Here is a 22,461-nt window from a genome sequence, read left to right on the forward strand (position 1 = left end):
GTCGGTGAGGGCGTTGGCAGGGTGGGGAGCGGTAGTGTAATGGTCGGCGCTTTGCGCTATGAACCCGGTCACCCGAGTTCAATTCCCGCTCATGAATAGCACCAGTGGCGAATATTTGAACCGGTCGTGGGCCTCCCCTAGGTCGACTCAACCTTAAATGAGCACCTGGTGTGGTGTGTAAACATCGCCACTGGGGAGACAAAGACGGTCGGGCGTGGTGCTGGCCACCCATCCCCTCGTGTACCGTTCCGGCCTTCATAGGTGCTCGCTAACAGCACTTGCCCATACAGTCTGTTCAGGCTACACGGGGGAGTGTGCATACATACGCTTGTGTCGGCACAGTTAGGGGGACGGGTGGTGCATCCGTCAGTCATCTCAGGCGATCAACCGAAAACACCTGGTTCTGTCCCGTGACCTCCTGACTACAGGGAGCTGTCGACATTTCACGTGGCATCGAAGTGCTCCCAGCCTGGAACACGCGCTGTGGTGACGTCGCCGGCACTTAAGCGGCGAATGGCGGCCGTCGTTTGTTGTTGTTTGTTGTTTGTTGATTGTTGTGCGTGTGCGTGGGGCAGTGTCCCTGCGCGAGATTGCTCGTCTGCTGCTCTTCGACGCGACGGCCAGCAGCGTGCGCGTGTCCTGGAACGCGGTGCCAGGGGCTACGAGTTACAGACTCATCTGGGCACCCACGCCAGGTAACAAAGACAAAGATTCCCCCCCCGCCCCCCGTATAGCTTTCACAGACTTTTGGGGCAAGTGCTGTTAGCGAGCACCTATGTAATAAAAATTGTAATAAAAATAAAGTGAACAAAAACGTCGTGGTATTTCTATTCACTTCATTATTATTTTTTCTACCTACGTGACTTTGCCGAAAGAACCAAAGAATAGGGTAAAGCCCAGTTTTTTTTTCATCGCCATCTGTTTGTTGAGAGGCTGAACGGGGGAATGTTTGCGTTTGCGCGCCCACGTGCGGCAGAGTTCGAGGGCCGGGACCAGGCGCGCGAGGTGACGCTGGCACTGGGCACCACCTCGTACGAGATCACGGGCCTGGTGCACGACACGGAGTATGCCGTGTCGCTCTACCCCATCTACGACGGCTTCCAGGGCGTCTCCGTCACCAACATCGTCACCACCGGTGAGCTGGGGGGGGGGGGGGCAGCGGGGGCGGGTGGGGAGCGGGGGGAGGGGGGAGTGGCAGGATGCGGGGGGGGGGGGGCAGAGACAGACGACAATTTTGGCCATCGCCTGATGATGCTGGCAGACGACATCTCGCCTCACCGTGGAGCAAATGCCCGGTGGTCCGGTCCATTCCGAGGGCTGGTGGGCCGGTCCTTGTGGGGGAAATTGCAAATGTGATCAGTGTTAAAAAAACAAATATGTAAAATGATTAATCCTCTCCGGCCCATTTGTTTTGTGGACCCAACCCAAATGGGCCAATGAGATCACACGGCAAAAACCACGCTCACACGTCGTCACATCGTAACATCGAGCAGCTGCTCCGGGTCACGACTTTGGGCCGGTGTGTTTACAAATTTGTTTTTTTTTGGTCACAGTCGGTCACTGCTCAGAGAGATACATGGAGACACGGAGACCCATAGAGCTGCATTACACAAGCCACAGTAATGCTGCTGTGGCCATGCAACCTCGATTGTGGGCCACGGAGTAAAACCCTCTGTGGTCTGCGCGTCTTCAACGGCGGAGGAGGAGGAACAGCGACACTTCACCAACTCTCTTCCCTGAAGCCCTCACGGCGTGGCCAGCAGACCTCAACGCTGCCATCGAGCTCCTGAACAACATTGCTGCCATCATACACAAGAATAGAAATTAAATTATAAAAAAAAAAATGTCACCCCATACGTCGCGGTTGGCTACGTACGGCGCGAAAGCAGTTCGACTTACACACGTTGCGTACGTGCGTACTCACTCAGGAGGGTAAAGCCGACGACAATCTCAACGTTGTATGCGAGGCGTCTCGATGCCCGTGTTCGTATTCGAACCTCGTCGTCGTCATTGTTGTCGTTGTCGTCGTCGTCATCGTCGTCATCATCGTCATCATTGTCGTCGTCATCATCGTCGTCGTCATTGTTGTCGTCATCGTCGTCGTCATCATCGTCGTCATCACTATCGTCGTCGTTGTCGTCATCTTCGTCGTCGTTGCCGTCGCGTGTTCCCGGCAGCGGGGTTCCTGTACGTCCCGGACGTGCGCGTCGTGGACACCGCTCGCAACTCCATCAGCCTCGCCTGGAGCCGCGCTGCCGGGGTCACGGGGGTACCGCCTCATCTGGGGACGCACAGGTACACGGGGGGGTGGGGAAAGGTACACGGGGGGGGGGGCATAGGTACACGGGGGGGGTCACAGGTACACGGGGGGGGGGGGGTGGCAGCACCACGGGCGACGTGCATCTGGCGAGTGAGGAATGGTGAGTGTGGCCAGTGTCTGGTGAGGAATGGTGAGTGTGGCCAGTGGCGTCTGCGTTGCGTCTTCTGGATGTGCCGCGCACCACAATAATCATTGCGACATTGGTAATGATCACGGCACTGACCGATCATGGCATTCATCGCGGCAATATCGACGATCATCGATGATGACGACGACGACGATGATGACGATGACATTGGCGGTCCGTCCACTCGGCAGAGATGGGCCCAGAGGACAGTGTGCTGCTGGAGAGGAGTGCGACGTCGTTCCGGATCCCCAGCCTGCGGGAGGGCACGCTCTACACCATCAGCCTGCTGGGCATCTATGGCCGCCTGGACGGGCCCTCATTCGTCATCACTCAGTCTACCGGTGAGAACCCGGCTGGCCACGACGTGGGGGCCTTGAGCAGAGAGAGTGAGGGAGAGAGTTCGTATCGTCTCGCTTACTCCTCCGACTCCTCCGTTGTTGTAAGGGGCTTGATCAGGGGGGTCAGCAACGAAAATGACAAGGAGCAGACATTTTTTGTTTCGAATTTGGTCAAGTAAAATAGTCTACGTTTCAAGAGCCGCAGTGCACTGTGGGTGAATTACGGTGAATATGAGACGGTGAATTCGGAGACTGAATACGAGACAATGAATACGATAAGGTAAATACGATACGGTGAATATGACGCTATGGTCCTTCGTAAAGAACGTCACGAGGCAGCCCTTAAAGAGCCAGCATGTGACCCCTGAGCCCCAGAGTGAGCCGTCCTCCCCATGGCTTTACTTCTAGGGTCCACAGTTTGGGTTGCACGACCACGGTCGCACCGCCGTGGCTCACGTCTTCACTGTATCTCTATGAGTGCCTGCGTCAAAGCATCTCTACAAATAAAAATAACCCACTGGACGAGATAGGCTCACGTGTGCGAGACAAACTGCGGCAATGGCGTGGGGTGGTCTTCATCCAGCAGTGTGTTTGTTACAGCTGCTGACGATGGTGATGGTGATTGTAATGATGATGACGATGACTAAAACTATTTAAACGATTTGATTTTGAGAATAGGTTTTCCACTTCTTTCCTGGCAACAAAACAGCTGAGTTAAGATGTTAAAACACCAAACTGAAACCTTCTACAACACCTGTTTTGTTTCCAGAAAAAGGTGAAAACCTATTCTCATATTTTGGTACTGGCAAAGGAGGTCCCATGATGTTTTATTCTACCAAGTAAGGCCCACTGAGCTACTGTAGAGCTCTTTTTCAGAAGCAGCCTGGCCAAAAATGATAGCTCAATGAAGTGGCTTATCACCTGGAAATGTATAGCAGCCAAATACTCTAAAACGCCTGTTTCTAAATGTGGAGGGAAAAATCGGAGGATCCGCAGGCAAAAATCCACGCGACCACGGGGAGGGAGACACCCCAAATATACAGCTGGCGTCAGGGTCGGGATGGAACCCACGCCCGACCTCCTGCATGCCAGGCGAGGTAGTCAACATCTCGCCGCCGTGGCAAAACCCACGACGATGACTGACGTCCACTTTGGCAGCGTCGGGCTCGTTTGAGGGGGACGAGGAGGTGGTGCGGGACCTGCGCGTGTCGGACGTGTCGCGGGACAGCGCTCGCGTCACCTGGGCCGGCTCTCCCCGCGTCCGCGGCTACGCCGTCACCTGGGTGCCCGTCGCCGGTGAGAGGCCTATGTTTATTTTGTTGTTGTTGTTGCCCGCACGCCACGGTGTTCGTTATTTCTCACAGCATGCACGTGCCTACGTGCGTTGAAGTTATTTTCGCAATGTGCGTAGCCAACCGCGCGAATCGGAGGTGGGGGGGGGTCAACAAATTAAACAAAAAAAATCAGTTCCTAAAGAAATTCGTTTGTCAGTCATTGAAGGCGTTGAGTGGCAAAGCAGATTTAGTGTGACGATTCTGCGGCCGTCTGGAACGCTCTTACTTGCGATATTAGGAAGCCACTGGAGCTATGCGCTTTGAAATATAGGTCGACAAAGTAATTTCTGGAGAACTGCTTTTGTGTATTTAGTTTGTTGCCCTTCGCCCCCGCACTTCAGCACGGTTGGCTACGTACGGTGCGAAAGAAGTTCAACGTACGTACGTTGTTGTTGCTGTGTGTGCAATCATTGCTGACTGGGCTGAGACCATCAGCTCACGACGAAGCATGTGGTGGAAACTCGGCTCAATGCTCACGCTCGCGAGTTTCATTGTAGCCGCCCGAGTCTGGTCAACCAACCGTCATAACTGACAGATTTGTGGAGAGGCTTCCATCCAGCGGTGGATTGACAAAGGGCTATACGTTGTGCAAGTTTTAAGATCCGCGTGACGTGCCGTCAAGAAAATGTGGGTCAGTATATTCCAGGAGGAAAACGTTGCTCGCGAAAGTTTATGACTGATGGGGCCTAAATGTCATTTTAATTTATGGTGACGAAACAAATCCCGCACCGACTTGTTACTGTTCCGTTACTCACACCCATCGTTCCACCCTTCCCTTTCTGTCCGTCTCTCCGCGTAACGAGTGAATGATCCGTGAGTCCGACTCGCATTTAAGGGGTGTGGTGTAATGCGGTTAGGTGCGGTTTGGAGTGTGGTGTAGCGTGGTGTGGAGTGTGGTGTAACGCGGTGCGGAGTGTGATGTAACGCGGTGTAGTGTAGTGTGGTATGGTGTGGTGTGACGCCGTGTGGTGCGGTGCTGTGTAGTGCAGTGTGGAATGGTGTGGAGTGTGGTGTGGTGCAGTGTGGAGTGTGCAGTGTGGTGTGGTGTGTGGTGTGATGCTGTGTAGTGCAGTGTGGAGTGTGGTGTGGTGTGTGGTGTGGTGCTGTGTAGTGCAGTGTGGAGTGGTGTGACGAAGTGTGGTGCAGTGTGCAGTGTGGAGTGTGGAGTGTGGTGTGGTATGGAGTGTGGTGTAATGCGGTGTCATGTGGTGTGGTGCGGTGGAGTGCAATGTGGAGTGTGGAGTGTGGTGCGGTGTAGTGCAGTGTGGAGTGTGGCGTGGTGCGGTGCGTTGTTGAGCGTGTGAAGTAACGCGGTGCTGTGGCAGGCGGGCTGGAGATCACGCGTAACGTGCGTGCGGACGTGAGCACGTACGCCATCGAGGAGCTGCGCGAGAGCACCGACTACGTCGTCAAGGTGGCGGCGCTGCTCGAAGAGCGCGAGGGACGCGCCGCCAGCGTCACGCTGCGCACACGTGAGTCTCGCGCTCCCACTCCCCCTCGCCCCCCCCCCCCCCTCACGCTTCCCCTCACTCACTCCCACGCGTCTAACCCCCTGGCGTCCTCCCGTCGCAGTGAACCTGCCCAAGGTGCGCTTCCTGCAGACGTCGGACGTGACGGACGAGGCGGTGCGCGTCACGTGGAGCTCCCTGCCCGGGGCCACCGGCTACCTGCTCAGCTGGCGCCCCATGTCAGGTGACCGCCGCCCGTGACGTCGTCGTTTGTTCGCGTTTTCGCCCACGTCTTGTTCGCTTCGTCCGCTCTACTCTATCTCGTTGAATCTTGTCCAACTTGGCGACAACCGCCGCCATTGACCGCCGCCACCGACCGTGCCGTTTGTAGCGAGCGCTGGCGTCAACGGGCAGAGGGAGGTTCGCTTGCCCCCCGAGGTGGAGTCGTACCAGGCGGGTTCCCTGCAGGCCGGCCGCGCCTACCTCTTCACCATCAAGCCCTTCTTTGGGCAGCGCCAAGGCCCAGCCACCGCCGTCACCGAGAGAACCGGTACGCCGGCGGAACCGCCGTCTCTCCGCCGCGACAACGCCACCCACGTTTGGGCGACTCGATTTGTCAGCGCTCTCTCAAACTGAGGTTGACAGCGTTTGAATGCATTCGCTCGGTCGGTCCGCGGCGAGCACGACACGAAGCGTTTAGAAGCCCTTTGCCGAAATTCTAGATTACGAAAAAGAGCTCCACAGCTCATCGGACTTCCGCAGGACAAATAAAAAATTCTGAAATAAAGATTCTGATTCTGAAACGCCGTTGCCTTGAGCGGTTGAGTCATTATTGTGTAACTGAACGAAACAAATCTGGACTCTTAATGTCTGTGGAAGCCTCGAAAAGGGGACGACCCTGGGAAAACCAGACCGTGGTCACGTGCGATTTCCCTGCAGTGTGCAACCGCGCCCGGGCGGACATGGTGTTCCTCCTGGACGGGTCCGGGAGCATCGGCCGAAAGTTCAACCGCATCAAGGAGTTTGTGTTCCGCGTGGTGTCCTACTTTCCCCGCATTGGGCCAGACTCCACGCAGGTGATGTGGTGTGACAGGGGGCAGGGGGGGGGGGGGACGGGGTGGGGGGTGACACCGCACGGGACACCCAATACTCTCCGCTTGTTTTGGAACCCTCTGCGGAGGTGGCTCAGTGGTCAGAGCAGCTGAGGTCCTGGGGTCGTATCCAGACAGCCGCCTGTGATCACACCGGGTGTTCAAGTGCAGTGCATTTTGCTCACGCGAAATACCGTCACACGAAATAAATTTGGTTCCGCGCTGAAGTCGGCTAAATTCCAGCTCTGAGAATTCAAAGTAACGGTTTCACTGACGTGAACTGAACCTGACTCGTACATTGAGCGCGAGTGAAAAGGGCTGCCCTCTGCTGCGCGGACCAGAAGTCACTTGCAGGGATCTCAGAGGTAGCTCTGTGATATCCGCTTCGGTGGGCCGTCCTCTGACAAGACGGGTTGCATTGCTCCACGAGGGATGTGAAAGAATGAGACGCCGTCGATAGCACAATCGCGATAAAACTGGGGGGGAACTGTTTTTTTTTTAAAGACCATCTCTTGTTTGTGTGCGCGTGCAGATGGCGGTGGTGAAATACAGCGACAGCCCACAGACGGAGATTCCACTGACGCGTTTCAGGGACCGCAACTCCCTGCTGCAGACGCTGAGAGCCATCCCGTTCCTTGGTGGAAACACTTACACAGGTACGCGCATGTGTGTGCCTGTAAGTGTGTGTGCATATGGGGAGCGCTGGTGTAGCGGTTAGTGCCCCGCGCTACGAATCCGGCGACCCGAGTTCGATTCCCGATTCCCGCTCACGGCCAACACCGGTGACAATTATCTCAACTGGTCCTGGGCCTCCCCCTAAGTTGACTCAGCCTCAAATGAGTACCTGGTGTGGTGTGTAAACATCACCACTAGGGAGACAAAGGCAGCCTTCATAGGTGCTCGCTAACAGCACATTCCCCCAATAGTCTGTTAAGGCTAAATGGGGGATTTTTTTCTTAGATTTTTGGGGTCAGTGCACTGCGCTAGGAACCCGGTGACCTGAGTTCGATTCTCACACGTGACCAATAACAGTGACAAATATTTGAAACCGGTCCTCGGGCTCCCCTAGGTCAACTCGACCTTAAAAAGAGCGTCCTGGTGCGGTGTGTTGGCCACCCGTTCCCTGTCGTGTGCCGTGCCGGCCTTCGTAGGTGCTCGCTAACAGCACTTGTCCCAAGCTGCCTGGACGAAGGCTACACGGGGTACCTTTGTCTCTGTGCGATGTCCAGGCCGCGCCATCCAGTACGCGCTGCAGTCGGTGCTGCAACCGGGGGGCGGCACCCGTGCCGGCGTGCCACGCATCCTCGTCGTCATCACCGACGGGCGCTCGCAGGACGACCTCTCGGGCCCAGCCGCCTACGCCGCCGCGCAGGGTTCGACTCCCAGTCACGGCCTTGGCTCCAGCCATGGAATTAGCCAAAGTCCTGAGACGTAGCCCAAGCTATAGCCCTAACCCTAGCTATACCCATAGGCTTAGTCATAGTCCATAATAAAGGGTTTTTTCGGGTTAGATTGCACGATTATAAATCTGTTGTTAAACCCGGCACCACCCGACACACCCAATTAGTGCGATTTGAGACGTAAACAAAGTGTGCCAATTAGTGACTACTTCAGCACACCGGTGTGTTGGAGAGTAAAACCCACAACATTTACAACAATTCGAGTACGACGTTTCAGGCTATTATGGGAAATATTGGTCGCGAAAGCCTGCGTGTTAAACTTAGTCCTAGTCTTCTTAACCCATTCGCCCTAGGCCTAGCTATACTCCAAACCTTAGCCACAGCTCTCGCATTAATCCGAGCTTCAGCCTGGGCTAACCACCACCAGTATCACCGCGGACCATGCAGCGGATCGATCGTGGCGGCTGATGATGATGACAATGACGATGATGATAACGACGATGACATTGACGACGGCGACGATGACGACGTTGACGACGATGATAACGATGACGAAGTTAACGACGACGATGACGACGACAGGCGTGCAGGTGTTCGCGGTGGGCACGGCGGACGCCGATCGCCGGCAGCTGGAGCTCATCGCCGGCAGGCAGCCCAGCACGGTGCCAGGCCGCAGCCGCGTCTTCTACCTCGACACGCTGGAGGCCTTCCGCTCCATCGAGGAGGACCTGGTGGACACCATGTGCGCCGTCGCCACCGCCGGGCCGGGCCCTGTCGACCCCCCGCAGGTGGGGGCCACGGTGGCTGGGAGATGTTGACTACCTCGCCTGGTGTGCAGCAGGTCGTGGGTTCGATCCCGACCCTGACGCCTGTTGTATATTTAGAGTTTGCGTGGCTCTCTCGCTCATTATCATCACGGTGGCTAGGAGATGTTAACTACCTCGCCTGGTATGCAGCAGGTCGTGGGTTCGATCCCGACCCTGACGCCTGTTGTATATTTAGAGTTTGCGTGGCTCTCTCGCTCATCATCATCACGGTGGCTAGGAGATGTTAACTACCTCGCCTGGTGTGCAGGAGATCTTGGGTTCGATCGCATCCCTGACGATGCCTGCTTTACATTTGGAGATTGCGTGTTTCTCTCTTTCGCTCATCATCATCACAGTGGCTAGGAGATGTTAACTACCTCGCCTGGTATGCAGGAGGTCTTGGGTTCGATCGCATCCCTGACAATGCCTGCTTTACATTTGGAGTTTGCGCGTTCTCTCTCTCTTACTCACCGTGGTCGCATGGATTTTTCTCCGGGTCCTCCGGTTTGTTTGTCTGCTATAATTCCCACGTGATGATAAGCCACTTCGTTGAGCTATCATATCTGGCCGGCCAGGTCGCTTCTGACAAGAGGTCAGTGGGCCTTACCTGGTAAAATAAAGAATTCTTTAGTTTGAGTTTTTAGTTTAGATGCCCCCACTGTTGTCCTGCACCCGGCCGTATATCGGCAGCTCGTTGCCACTGCTCTGATGCCCGGTTGTAGTTTTTCTGCCGAGGGGGAACCCCCGTGTCAACTGGTCACCTTCATAGTTGCTGCTGTTTAAGTGACAAACCTTACTAATTTGGCTGCGTCGGGTGGTGATGGGTAAACGACACATTTATATTTACGCGATCGAATCCAAAAAAAAAACAGTGATGGATAATATTGGTCGGGAAAGCCTATGTGTTCAACTGCTGCTGTAAGTCGGTCACATTTGCTCAGATTTTTGCTGATGGTGGCCTTAAACGAAAGGACCACAATGCACTTCTTCGGGAAATGCTGATGGATTTTCGCGAGCACGCCCTTTACGCATTTTTGTGCGTCGTTTGAGACTTACTGAAAGAAGTCGGAGGTAATGCGTCACTGGTGATGCATTACCTGCACCTGAGAGCCCAGTTTAACTTGAGGCGGCCACCTGGATTTGAATCTGGGATTATCAGCAGCGCCAACTCAGCGCTGTGACCTCTCAGCCACCGGGCCACCCCCAATGCCCCAGCGCTTTCGGTTCACCACGCGGTCGGCTAATTACATCACTTAAGCAAAGCACTTTTGAGGCCCGTGAGTGCGAAGGTGCCGTATCAAAACCGCAATACCGTATTCTCTCCGGTGTACAAGACGCTCCGGAGAAGTGAGACTCACCCAAACCTTGTGCCTGGTGGCAATAAAGTTATACAAATCCGGTCTCACGCACCATCACACGCACACCTACCACATTACAAGATGCAGCCCCAACTCTTGCTGGAAAATATGGGTGAGGGGAGGGCATGGAGAGGGGATGGAAAGTACGTATTATAACCCAGAAAGCACGCTATTTATAATAATGGCATTGCGTTTGTTGTTGTTGTTTTGAAGCCTCCTGTGAACCCAGACCCGGGCGAGTGCACCGCCTGCTTGCCGGTAAGACCGCCGCTCAGCGACGCGAATCCACCACCCATCCCGCATCGGCAGTCACAACAGGCGATGATGTTCATAACAAAGGCTCACCCCTCTTAAGCCTCACTTTACCATATGAATAAAAAGTGTGCTGCACTTGCCCCTTCCCCCCTCTCCAACCATTATATAAACGGAGTGGTAGCTCCTGCAATCTCTCATTTACTTGATACAGCTGTCGTGGCTGTGACGGTTCCACCTGAAGACGGAGGCTTGTGTTGCCTCCGAAACGTCGTGATTTTTATTTTATTTTACTTTTATTAATTTTAATGTTTTACCTACGTGACTTTACCGAAAAAACCTAAGAATATGTTCAGTGAGCGCCTGTGAAGCCACACGGGAAGGGGGTGGTGTCGCCAGCGACAGCGACGCTGCAGCCCGGCTGCATTTTGTCTCCCCCATTGCCGATGTTTGGCTCGTCGCGCCGGGTGCACGTTTTGGGCCGAGTTGACCTAGGGGACGCGTACACAGACTCAATTTTCGCATTGCGGATGACGTGAAATATAAGCGAGCCGCGGACTCGCTTTTAGGGGTACCCGCATTTTATTTGGAGTCTTCTTGCCAATTGCATCTGTTAATCCAGAAATGTTTGGTTTAACAAGCTGGACCCTGCTGATGAAATCCACAAGTTAATTAAAATGGGTCAAGAATTAGTTTTCTTAAGCAAATGCTGCTTGACAGTATGTCTGCATAGCCAATAGGCTGATGGACTAAAACTACGTTTTATTTATATGTGGAGACACAGAACAGAGGTACTACTTGTCCTACTTATGTATGTTGAACTTCTTTCGCACCATACGTAGCCAACCATGCTAATCGGAGGTGCCGGGGATGGACAACAAACCATACACAAAAGTAGTTTTGAAGAAAGGACTTTGGCAATATAGATGATTTAAAATTGCATAGCTCCAGTGGCTTCCTAATATCGGAAGGCAGATCATTCCAGACGGCCACTGAAGCGCATCTGAAAGCGCGCGATGCGGTGACCCTCTTTATCCGATGACTATCCAAAGGCCGCTGCTGCGGAGGATGACCGGAGTTCGAGGTCATCCTCAGCAGGGTATTGTGGTTCATATGTGGCAAGCACTTTGTGTGTCATGAGTGCGATTCAGACAACCTGCTGCATCTGGTATCGTGAATTATCGGGAATTATACCCCTTGGTTGGTAGTTGGGCTTGTATTGCAATTCACTAACCAATAAGGCAACTTTTTAAACACACGCGCATGCACGCATACGCACTTGCGCACACGTCAGCATGCGCGCACACACAGGCGCACACACAGGCGCACACACATGCACACTATGCTTGCACCTGTGTAAATTACCACAGGTGCACGCACACGCGCATGTCTGCTCGCGCACACGAACGCTGCTTCAACTCGTACAAATGTCTATATCCTGAGCCATTCATACATCTCAATTCCCCTTTTTCTTTCGCAGGGAGAGGAGGGAGATCCTGTAAGTACCAAAACAGTGACGCAGCAGTTAAGCCACAGCTAACGTTAAGGCGACACGTACATTCAACAGGAAATACTCGATAACCGCGTTCCTTAAATTGTCCTACTTACAAACTTTATTCTGTTGCGCAGTGTTTATGTGCAATGAAATGGCTTACTTACGCATCGATTAAAATCGATTCTGAGGTCAGCAACGCTTGCAAACGTTACCTTTGGAACTTCCTGCCCATGTTTCAAGTTTAGGCCCAAGACCTCCCTTGTTACCTGTGCCTGTGATATGTCTATGTGATATGTGATATGTCTATGTGATATGTCTATGTGTGTATGTGTGTATGCAAGTTGAACTTATACCGCACCATACATAGCCAAACGTGCTTATCGGAGGTGCGGGGCAAAGGACAACAAACTGAACACGAAAATAAAGTTAAAAAGAAATGAGTTTTCAATCTTGATTGATTGACCATCGCTCTCTCTCTCAAAATAAACAACGTCCACAGTTTCGGCACAGCTGAGAGATGATGCGATTGCGAATCTGCATGGTGTTGCATTGTATTATATCGTATCGTATCATCTGTCACGGTACCACCTGGTCGGATAGCGACGACTCGCGCAGTTATTAAACCCTTTCCTCTCTCTGCCACAGGGTCCGCCAGGATACCCGGGAGACAAGGGAGAGCAGGGGCCCCAGGTCGGTCTCCCCTGTGTGACTCAAGGGACTTGATTGTTATCTCCCCAGGACAGTAATAGGCATTGCAGTGATTGTAGGTGATCGCGGCTCGATGGATGAGAAATGCTCCTTCAGGAGAGCCGTGGGGAGAGCCGCCGCTCTCTCCTTCGCGACGTTTCTCCTACCGCATTGGAGGCATCTTCAGGCTGCTACTGCCTGCCACGACAGTAGCTCTCAAGAGCATGGCTCAGTGACGGTCGTTGTCTTCACAGGGCAGTAATTTCACGGGGCTTTGCCACTTGCTGGACAATACATCGCTCGACTTGATGCTTTCGTGTGGAGTTCTCCCCTGGTGTTGTGGGATACCCTTCTTCTCCCCCCCCCACCCCCACCCCCCCCCTTCATGATGTGTCCCTTATTTGTACCTCAGAGGTGGCAACTATGCTTGTCACGTGTCAGCTCAGACAGGTGAAGGCCACGGATAGGATTAGGACTCTTTGACGGCAATCGCCACGTGCTTCGCCGACTTAACCCAAACGGAGCGGGATACGCTGGCCGTCTGTGTCCAGGCAAAGAATTGCACGCAGTGCATTTGCTGGAATCTTTTTTTTTAAGCCGAAGCTACAAGAAGATTTCGGGATTAAACGTCCATATGTTTGTCAGTTTTGTCACAATAAATAACAATTCAAATGTATCATGCGCATTCCATCCCAGGATCCCAATGCACAATGCATGACAAGCAGTGAAACAAAAACAGAACCAGGGGGCGAGCGACCAAACGAGAGAGTGAAGGCCACTTTCAAGAGATGGGGTTTCAAAACAGACTTAAATCTATCTACTGACTCCGATTTTCTGATTTCAAGTGGCAAGGCGTTCCATAGCGTGGGTGCCATGCTAACAAAAGCCCGATCGCCAAAAGAGCGCAACCTAGACCTGGGGAGTGCTGGACAATTGGAGGTCAGAAGATTTTAAGGACCTTGATGGAATATATGCATGTATTAGTTCCTGCAAGTAATGTGGGGTGAGCCCTTTTAAAGCCTTATAGGTTAATAGCAGCATAAGAGGACTGGTGCAATGTGCTCACGTAACGGCGTACGTGGTGTAAGCACTCTAGCGGCTGCATTCTGAACAAGCTGGAGTCTACCCAGGATTTTGCTCGGAATCCCAACCAGTGAGGCATTGCGGTAGTGGAGTCGAGATCACACAATGGACCAGTCTCTCCAAGTCACCAAGTCAGCGGGTGACAGAAAGCGATGCATTTTGACAATATTTCTTCGGTGAAAAAAGGAAATTGTAACCACCTTGGATATATGTGCTTCAAAGGTGACGAATTTATCTTGGAGTTCTCCTCTCATCTGGGATTCATCATCTTCTTCTTCTGTCCATGATATGAAGCTGGTGTTGTTGAGCCTCAGAAGGTGGCCACCCTGTCTGTCCGCTGTGTGACGCTCGCCTCGTGCCTTGCCAGGGCCCGCCCGGCAACCCCGGGGCCTCTGTGGATGGGAGGTTTGTGGTCGTCGAGAAAGGAGCAAGAGGTGACAGGGTGAGTCCCCGCTGCGGGCGCATTAACCAGTGGATCGTGCACGTTAAAGATCCCGTGACGCTACTCGCAAAAAAAAAATAGGCCCGCGTTTAGTATTTTAATTTTCCCTAATTTCAGACATTTCCCTCATTTAAAAAAAAAACTTGTCGTACAAATTTCCCAATTGGGAAATGCAATGTCCTCAAAAACGTAGCGCCTTCACCACACAAAGCCTATGAGAATCACGCAAATACCGAATGTGTGAATGATTTGACGGTGATTATCACGTGACGATGATGTTCGTGGTGGTGGTGGTGGTGATGATCTCGCTGCTGGTGCCCGCTTGTGATTTCAGGGCTTTTCTGGGCGGGACGGCATCCCAGGCTCACCGGGGCAGCCCGGACAGCCTGGCCAGCCCGGTCCCCGTGGCCCTCCCGTAAGTGTAGCCTCACTCGCCCTAGCCACCGCTGTCCTGCTGACGAGCCGGTGCTGGGGAGGCGCTGCAGGGCGCGACGCCGCCCAACACGATCGATGTCGCAGGCTAAGCAGGAGTTTGAGCCGGTTTCCGTGCTATAATTGGGTGGGAGAGTTCCGAATTTCGGTGCTCGCTTACAGCGCCCGACCCCACAGTTGAAGAGGCTCAATGGATAATCTTTGTCTTCGTCTTTTTTTTCAGGGCCTTGAAGGCTTAACGGGACCCCCAGGACAGCCTGTAAGTAAATCAGCATTCAATTCACGACACAGAACACCTATAGCATGTGGATATCTATTTATAGCCGACCGTGCAAATTGCACCTCCGATTAGCACAGTTGGCTACGTATGGCGCGAAATAAGTTCAACATACAAATTAAAACTGTGCATGAGCACATTAGCCATTTATTTCACGTCAGCTCTTTATTCATCGTTCTGTGCTCCTCGTATGAGTTTTTTAGTGGATGTTTTGGTTTACTTTCTGGCGTTACTTCTTCGCATGTTTAATACGTTTTTGTAAACCCTACTGAGGCACCGTTAAAATATTTATGGACAAGCAAATGTTCGCCGAATCATCGATGCAAATCTACGACCGTGCTCGTGATTACATGCCGATGCACGCAGGAAACTATGATTTAAACAAAGTATATGCACTTCATAACAACTTACTTGTTTCATTAATTTTGTCTGCCTACTCTTTACAAAATCCTTGGAGGCTTATCCGGTTTTTTGTTTCTTTTCACAGATATTTTTCAATTGTTATTTGGCTTTATGCTGTAACAAAATTCTCTTACCTTGCAACTTTCAGTAGCCCCGTAGCTCTGATGACGTCTCTTATCCCTTCGTCAAAACCGCGCTGGGGCTCTTCTTGGTAATCCGTGATTTGCTGATGAGCCCTTTTGAAGGACAAAATGCATCCACGTCACCCCTTGCTGCGTCTTTCTTGAAGGCCGGACGGCCAGAAGATTGGTCGCAATAATGTCAGCCGATTATTACTTTTTTTTATAGTAATTCTGGCAATTATTTAATGATAGCAATAATATCAACAACAATAATGTTGCAAAAATAATTGTAAAATGGGCTTGTGTGCAGGTGCCGTGTGGATTGTTACATCACGGAGATTGTGAGGGTCGGTGGCAGCACCTTTGTGGCGGTTGCCCTTCATCCAGCAGTAGCTTGAGCATGGCTGATGCTGATGCTGATGAAGTCTGCGATTGTCTGCATTGGAAACGTGTCTCTGCGTGTTCCTGCAGGGGTTCCCCGGGAGAGACGGTGGCCCTGGGATGAGAGGCGACAGGGTACGTCGCCTGCACCTCGCCACAGAACCGCCGCAGTCGGCGATTAGCAGAGCGCACGCAGAGTTGGGCCCTGCAAGCGGCCAGCAGGCGTGGCGCTAGGGGCGGCGTGGTGGTCGCGCGTCTGAGATAATCCGGTCACGTGGAGCTGGGGTTGGTGGATCACATAGAGATGGAGAACGCCGCGGGGAGCGGGGCGCCCACCGGTTGGGAAATGAGGTGGTGCCGGCAAGAGGCAGGAGAGCAAGTAGGTTGCCGGGAGGCTTTCGGGTGTGGTGTGACTTTGCTCTCCACCATGAGTGTGAGGGGGTTTTTTTTTCTTGGGTTTGTTAAAAGTCAGATTTAGCAGTAGCCACGTGGACGAAACTGTAAATATCCATCGACCAGCTTGCCGCGTATGAAGATCAATACGCATGACATCGTTACCTTTGAAGCTGAGACACAAAGGCAACTGCCGTCGTGCAATGGTGAGCCCCCTGGACTAGCAATCGAGAGGTCATGGGTTCGATTCCCCCTCCTGGTACGGTGTTGTATTAGCAAGCTGTGTTTGCTAAACGCGGGGTATTTTTTGTTTTTGTTTTCAGGGGGAGCCCGGTTACATCACGGACGGTCTCGGCTTGCCTGGGCAGTCCGGGGAACGTGGGAGATCAGTAAGAGACACGATTGCCTGTGAACAAATTACCCAGAATACACCCAATCTCATCAGACCTCCGTAACTAAGCCGGGTTGAGCCCTGGATAATGCTCACCGCGCATACAACACGTGTTGTAGGCTCCTGCCGATGTTCGCACACTGCACCGGTTGCTCATTTCAGGCTGAGTCGGCCTAGGAGACGCCCGAGACCGGGTTCAGATAATCGTCACGGGTGTGTTGATGGCCGTGAGTGTAACTCGAACTCGAGCCGCTGGGGTTCGTCGCGCAGCTCATTCGCTGGGTCTCCGCGCTGCGTCCAACCGTCGCCAAGCACCGGTTTGGTGCCATCCCAGAATTGGCGCCCGTGGTTTTCGGTGGATTCAGTGGAATTTTTTGTTCACCTGTTTTCACATTGCTTTGTAAATACCTGGTGTATATATATGTGTAAATTATATGTGGGGAAAAAACCGTTGAAATAACATTTACGATCTATAAATTGGCTACATTTGGTCTTACAGACATAATGAGGTTTTGTTGAGGGAACGTATGCACCAAAGTAACCCAGTCCCATTTTTAGGGTACAGATTCGCATTTACAGGGCACGTATATCCCTCAGCCACTCCAATGCGCCTGCTGCAGTCTTAGCTAAAGGGTATCCCAGTGGCAGCTGTCCCTGCGTGGTGGTACAGGCTGTACGCAGCACCGGCCTGCAAGTGGGCCCCCGTATTTTGAGGACGCACTTCAGGAGAATATTGTCCTCCTGTCTACCATTGCGATGCCGAGGTTCTTTCTAATCTTCCGTCTCTCAGGGTCTCCCAGGGACCATGGGGCCCAAGGGTTTTGCGGGCGACATGGGTCCTCGCGGACGCCCAGGGTTGCCCGGACTTCCCGGCATTGCCATCAAGGTGAGGCCGACAACCCCTCATTCCTCCTTCCACTTTCCATGTCATCTTGCCACTTTCCCCCCCGTCCCTCCTTCTACCGCATGCCTCCTCCCATTTCTCCTTGAGCTCCGCACTTCCTGTGGAGGATTATGGGTGATAAAAGCCACATGGTAGGAAACGTTTTATATTTTACTTTCTGCGGGTCAATCTGTCAGTCACAGGACTCACTCGAGTAATTTCCACTGGACAGAGTTGATTGAGGGTTCATCCCGACCATAAGGAAGAAGACCCCAATGGCATTTAGATATGCACATTATGAGCTATGTACAACCTCTGACCTTTGACCTGGATAAAAAACACACAAAACTGAAGATGGTCATGATGCTAATATTATGGGGATTTTAAATATTAAACATTTCTCCTCCCCCTTCTTATTTTTGTTTTGAGTGGACGGTGGGAAATTGTTTTGTAAAATTAGCAAAAATGCGGGACGTGTGAGGGTCAAATTGAGTCTTTGGAAGGGGGGAAGACTTAAATCTTGAACATTCTTTGGATATACTTGAAATCTGGCAACTGCGTGATGATGCTGGTTGTGGCTACCAGCGAAACTTGAAATGTTGCGAGATTGCTGTCCAGCACAAGGGTGGTGCTGAAACCGCAGCAGCAATAAACTGGCACGTGTGTTCATCACGTGACACATTTATGAACTCGTTGTGTCGGGTGGAGGAGGGTATACGACGCAACATTTTACTTACGCAATCTGACACAGCGTCCAATTGTGAATCAGAATATTGGTCGCGAAGGCCTTGCTCGATGTTATATTTTTTTCGTGGACATTTTCAAAAATATAAATATGCGGAAAAAAGTCCGTCTCTTTAACGTTCAATTCCACCTCCTGGCTCGGCAGGTGAAACAGTGGAGGCAAAATTCTCAAATTATCTTCTCCTCATCCTCCACTGCCGCCTCTGCCTTGTGATGTTGTTTACACACTGATCCGTCTCTCTCTCTCTCCTGTGTTAATTTGTCTCTGCATGCGGCGACTGCAGGGAGACAAGGGAGACCGTGGACTTCGAGTGAGTGAACTCGTTGTTAATTGATTTACCTTTTTCTCTTTTCCTAAATCACGAGGCCCAAAGGTCAAAAATGCCAAACGGCCAGCAACCGACAGCACGATTGTAGGTGTGATGGATGAGAAAGTCACGTTTTTGTTGAACTGAATATGGTTATTCTATTATCAGAGCCATATTCTCATAATTATAAGAAAGAGATTATGGGAGGGAATTCCGAAGTGGAACAATGCGAGGGAAGAAGCAGAAAGAGCTGAGGTGACCTGTGGCGTGGTGAGTGGGTGAGAAGGTGAGTGTTGTTGTGATTTGCAGTGTGGTGAGTGGGAGAGGGGGTGGGTGAGTGGGTGTGTGTGTGTTATAATCTGCAGTGTGGTGAGTGGGTGGGTGAGTGATCTGCAGTGTGGTGAGTGGGTGGGTGAGTGTTGTTGTGATCTGCAGTGTGGTGGGTGGGTGGGTGAGTATTGTTGTGATCTGCAGTGTGGTGAGTGGGTGGGTGAGTGTTGTTGTGACCTGCAGTATGGTGAGTGGATGGGTGAGTGTTGTTGTGATCTGCAGTATGGTGAGTGGATGGGTGAGTGTTGTTGTGATCTGCAGTATGGTGAGTGGATGGGTGAGTGTTGTTGTGATCTGCAGTGTGGTGAGTGGGTGGGTGAGTGTTGTTGTGATCTGCAGTATGGTGAGTGCGTGGGTGAGTGTTGTTGTGATCTGCAGTGTGGTGGGTGGGTGGGTGAGTATTGTTGTGATCTGCAGTGTGGTGAGTGGATGGGTGAGTGTTGTTGTGATCTGCAGTATGGTGAGTGGGTGGGTGAGTGTTTTTGTGATCTGCAGTGTGGTGGGTGGGTGGGTGAGTGTTGTTTTTCCCTGCGATGGATGTCGTAGTTGAACAGTATGGATGAGTATTTACACATACTGTACTGTATGCATAATATTCTACAGCACTTATAAAATTATAAAAAAAGAACTTTTGAAACATTGACAAAGCAAACAAATTGTGATCAAATATTACATCAATTTCTTGATTCACTTCAATATCAATTAATTAATGCGTGACAAAATACTTAATGATTACTTGGTCCAAATTGTTGAGATATTGAGATGTTAATGCGTCATCTTGTCTCCTGTGCAGCTCAGAGTCAATAAATTCACGGAGTGACCAACGAGCTTCGATGCAGTCGTGACGTTGTGTGTCTTCTGTGTCAGGGAGTTTCAGGGTCTGGTGGAGGAGAGGCACAGAGAGGAGAACCTGGAGATACGGTGAGTGAGCGGGAGGGTGAGTTAGTAATTGAATAAGTGAGTGGGTGAGTGAGAGAGAGAGTGGGAGGGTGAATTAGTAATTAAATAAGTTGGTGGGAGAGTGAGTGGGCGGGTGAGTTAGTAATTGAGTAAGTTGGTGGGAGAGTGAGTGGGAGGGTGAGTTAGTAATTGAGTAAGTGGGTGGGTGAGTGAGTGGGTGAGTGAGTGGGAGGGTAAGTTAGTAATTAAGTGAGTGGGTGGGTCGATGGATGGGCATGTGAGAAAGTGATTGAGCAATGAGCGAGTGAGTGATTAGATGAGCGAGCTAGCGAGCGGGTGAGTTTGTTGACGAGGTGCGTTCTCATTGCAGGGATTGCAAGGCCCGATCGGCCCACGGGGCCCAGCCGGGGATCCTGGGCCGCCAGGAACTCGGGGCGAGAGGGTCAGTGTCCGCCATCGAGGTCGATTTACAACCCTGAGCGAGCAGTTGAAATTCCATGTTATCATGGCGGGGGAGTATTAATTCCACCGTACAACCTGTTCATCGTCAAATAACGTTCACGAACACCGTTATCTTTATTCCCCGCTGACCATGTGCCTTTGCCCATATGCAGGGCGACTCGGTACGCGGCAAAGCCGGGCAACCGGGGAAGCCGGGGACTCCGGGAGACCAGGTAATCGTTGTTGATGCCACCTTCAGCTGAATCCCACTGTCGCATCCGCCTTGGAATCACACCCGGTTTGCCCCGAGGTTCTGTATGCCGGGCTTGGTGGCACGCATGTGCGGTACGGTGCTCTGTGTATTTCGAGTCTGCGTGTTCTCTCTCTCTGTCACCTCGTGGCCGCGTGGTTTTTTTTAACGATTGAGAACCAAAAGGGCTGCAAGGCTGCAGTAAAGGTTAAGAACCACTGGTTTAGTTTAATAGTTTGTGTACGTGCGGACATTTTTTCGCTGGTGCGCGAGCTTCCTCCCGCATGCAAAAACAATCACTGGTGAAAGTGGCGAACTTATTGCACCGTCGCCGCTCGTCCCGCGACGCGACTCCCCGCCGCACAACCGGGATAACATCGCGAGGGACGGACGGATTTAAAATAACGCCGAAGCAATGTCTGTGTGCACGTGCGCTGAACTCCTTTCGCGCCGTACGTAGCCAACCGACCGACGTGTGCTGCGTTTCTCAGGGGGAGAGGGGCTCGTCTGGGGAGACTGGTCTGCACGTAAGTACACCGCACGCATCGCCTGTGAACGGCACTCTCGGTCGGATAATTCGCAACCAGTGTCTGGTTATTTATCCTGGAGAAATCCGGTGAGCTTATGAGGCTCTTTTTCCACAAAAGAGGTTTTTTGGGGTTAGATCGCGTAAATGTATAAATGTGTCGTTAAAACCCGCCACCACCCGACACAGCCAACTAGTAAGGGTTGTCACGCAAGCAGAACGTGCCAATTTTTCACAGATGTCCAGTAGGAGCACGGGGTCAGTAAGTTACAACATCAAACAATACAAAACAACGATAGGAGTGCAAAGTATAGGGACCTCGATTGTATCTCTTCTTGCTTCGTGTTTCTCGCGGTTCGCGTGCACAGTGTTCCCTCGTTAACCGCGAGGGACACGCTCCGGAGATGCTCGTGAACAGCAGATTTCGCGGATAATGATATTGGCCTTTGAAAATGAATTCCGTAAATAAAGGCATAATTAAGCTATTCAATACATGAAAATTATCATATTACAAAAAATTGAATTGGCTATGATAAAAAAAGAGTGAATAATAGTAAACATTAATGTATTAAAGAATAGTTTACAAATGAACTTCCCTTAAATTATAATGCTGCTAATTATCACTTTATCTCTCTGTCTTGATGCAGTCGTGTAGAGTTCCAGATGCAATTTGCGGAATAGCCAACATCACAGATAGCAAGTTCGCGAAGAAGGAGGGAATACTGTACTTGTTTATGACACTGAACAGGTATGCAGTCGATATTCGTGTGTTGTGTAAATACTCTCTGTGCATTTGTGGACAGGGTGACAGAGGAGTTCCGGGAAAACCAGGAACCAAGGGAGAGGCGGTAAGGCATTGACAACACAATAGCAGTACTGCAGTAGTCGTAGTTATAATGATGATGATAAAACACAACAAGTGGGTGGGAGAGTGAGTTGGAGGGTGAGTTTTTAATTTAATAAGTGGGTGGATGGGTCGATGGATGGGCAAGTGAGCAAGTGAATAAGTTGGTGAGTAAGTGAGTAAGCGAGCAGGAGAGTGAGTGAGAGGGTAGATCTTGGCAAACTTTAAAATTAGAAAGTAAAATATGGCTGCATTGACAGTGGTGCACAAATAACGAAAACGCAACACGTTCGTCAATAACACTTTGGCCCGCAAGTAACAAAATGGCCCTACCCTGCGTAGCACAGAGGCCTCTCCTGGCAGTGTCTTTTAAGCGACGTTTCTACGACCACTAGAATGCCGACGCAAGCCGTGCTGGACTATTGCAAGAATGGCCATGACAAGCTCACCGCTTGGCCCCAGTGCTTTCAAGAGCCGCGTGGCTCCTGTGGGCTCTGCCCATCCAATTCCGCACCTCCACACCCAACCTCAACGCTCTGAGGTCAATCGGTGGCTTTTCCGTACTTAATCAAATACCGCTGCGAGACGCTGTTTGCAGCATTTGTCAAGCAGGAAAACTCTGCGCTGGATTTGACCTTTTGGGTGTCGTCAGCAGA

The 22,461-nt window shown here is 51.7% G+C and overlaps 1 protein-coding gene across 1 annotated transcript in view; it reads left to right on the forward strand.

Annotated features, from left to right (window-relative positions):
* Positions 1–983: 983 nt before the first annotated feature.
* The window catches only part of LOC144731167 (uncharacterized), a 34,575-nt gene continuing 13,097 nt past the window's right edge, over positions 984–22,461 (forward strand). The window contains exons 1-26 of the mRNA XM_078612132.1: positions 984–1,135; positions 2,178–2,295; positions 2,639–2,788; positions 3,944–4,081; positions 5,445–5,591; positions 5,692–5,811; positions 5,959–6,117; positions 6,507–6,643; positions 7,191–7,314; positions 7,888–8,031; positions 8,641–8,846; positions 10,436–10,480; positions 11,955–11,972; positions 12,615–12,659; positions 14,107–14,181; positions 14,516–14,596; positions 14,837–14,872; positions 15,886–15,930; positions 16,512–16,577; positions 17,370–17,465; positions 18,491–18,517; positions 19,712–19,765; positions 20,115–20,186; positions 20,359–20,418; positions 20,927–20,962; positions 21,765–21,809. Coding sequence (XP_078468258.1) covers positions 1,067–1,135; positions 2,178–2,295; positions 2,639–2,788; positions 3,944–4,081; positions 5,445–5,591; positions 5,692–5,811; positions 5,959–6,117; positions 6,507–6,643; positions 7,191–7,314; positions 7,888–8,031; positions 8,641–8,846; positions 10,436–10,480; positions 11,955–11,972; positions 12,615–12,659; positions 14,107–14,181; positions 14,516–14,596; positions 14,837–14,872; positions 15,886–15,930; positions 16,512–16,577; positions 17,370–17,465; positions 18,491–18,517; positions 19,712–19,765; positions 20,115–20,186; positions 20,359–20,418; positions 20,927–20,962; positions 21,765–21,809 — 2,313 coding nt within the window. The 5' untranslated portion in view covers positions 984–1,066. The remainder of the gene's footprint in view (positions 1,136–2,177; positions 2,296–2,638; positions 2,789–3,943; positions 4,082–5,444; positions 5,592–5,691; positions 5,812–5,958; positions 6,118–6,506; positions 6,644–7,190; positions 7,315–7,887; positions 8,032–8,640; positions 8,847–10,435; positions 10,481–11,954; positions 11,973–12,614; positions 12,660–14,106; positions 14,182–14,515; positions 14,597–14,836; positions 14,873–15,885; positions 15,931–16,511; positions 16,578–17,369; positions 17,466–18,490; positions 18,518–19,711; positions 19,766–20,114; positions 20,187–20,358; positions 20,419–20,926; positions 20,963–21,764; positions 21,810–22,461) is intronic.

The sequence above is a fragment of the Lampetra planeri genome, chromosome 38 (genome assembly GCF_965212315.1).
Source record: "Lampetra planeri chromosome 38, kcLamPlan1.2.h2, whole genome shotgun sequence".
NCBI lineage: Eukaryota > Metazoa > Chordata > Hyperoartia > Petromyzontiformes > Petromyzontidae > Lampetra > Lampetra planeri.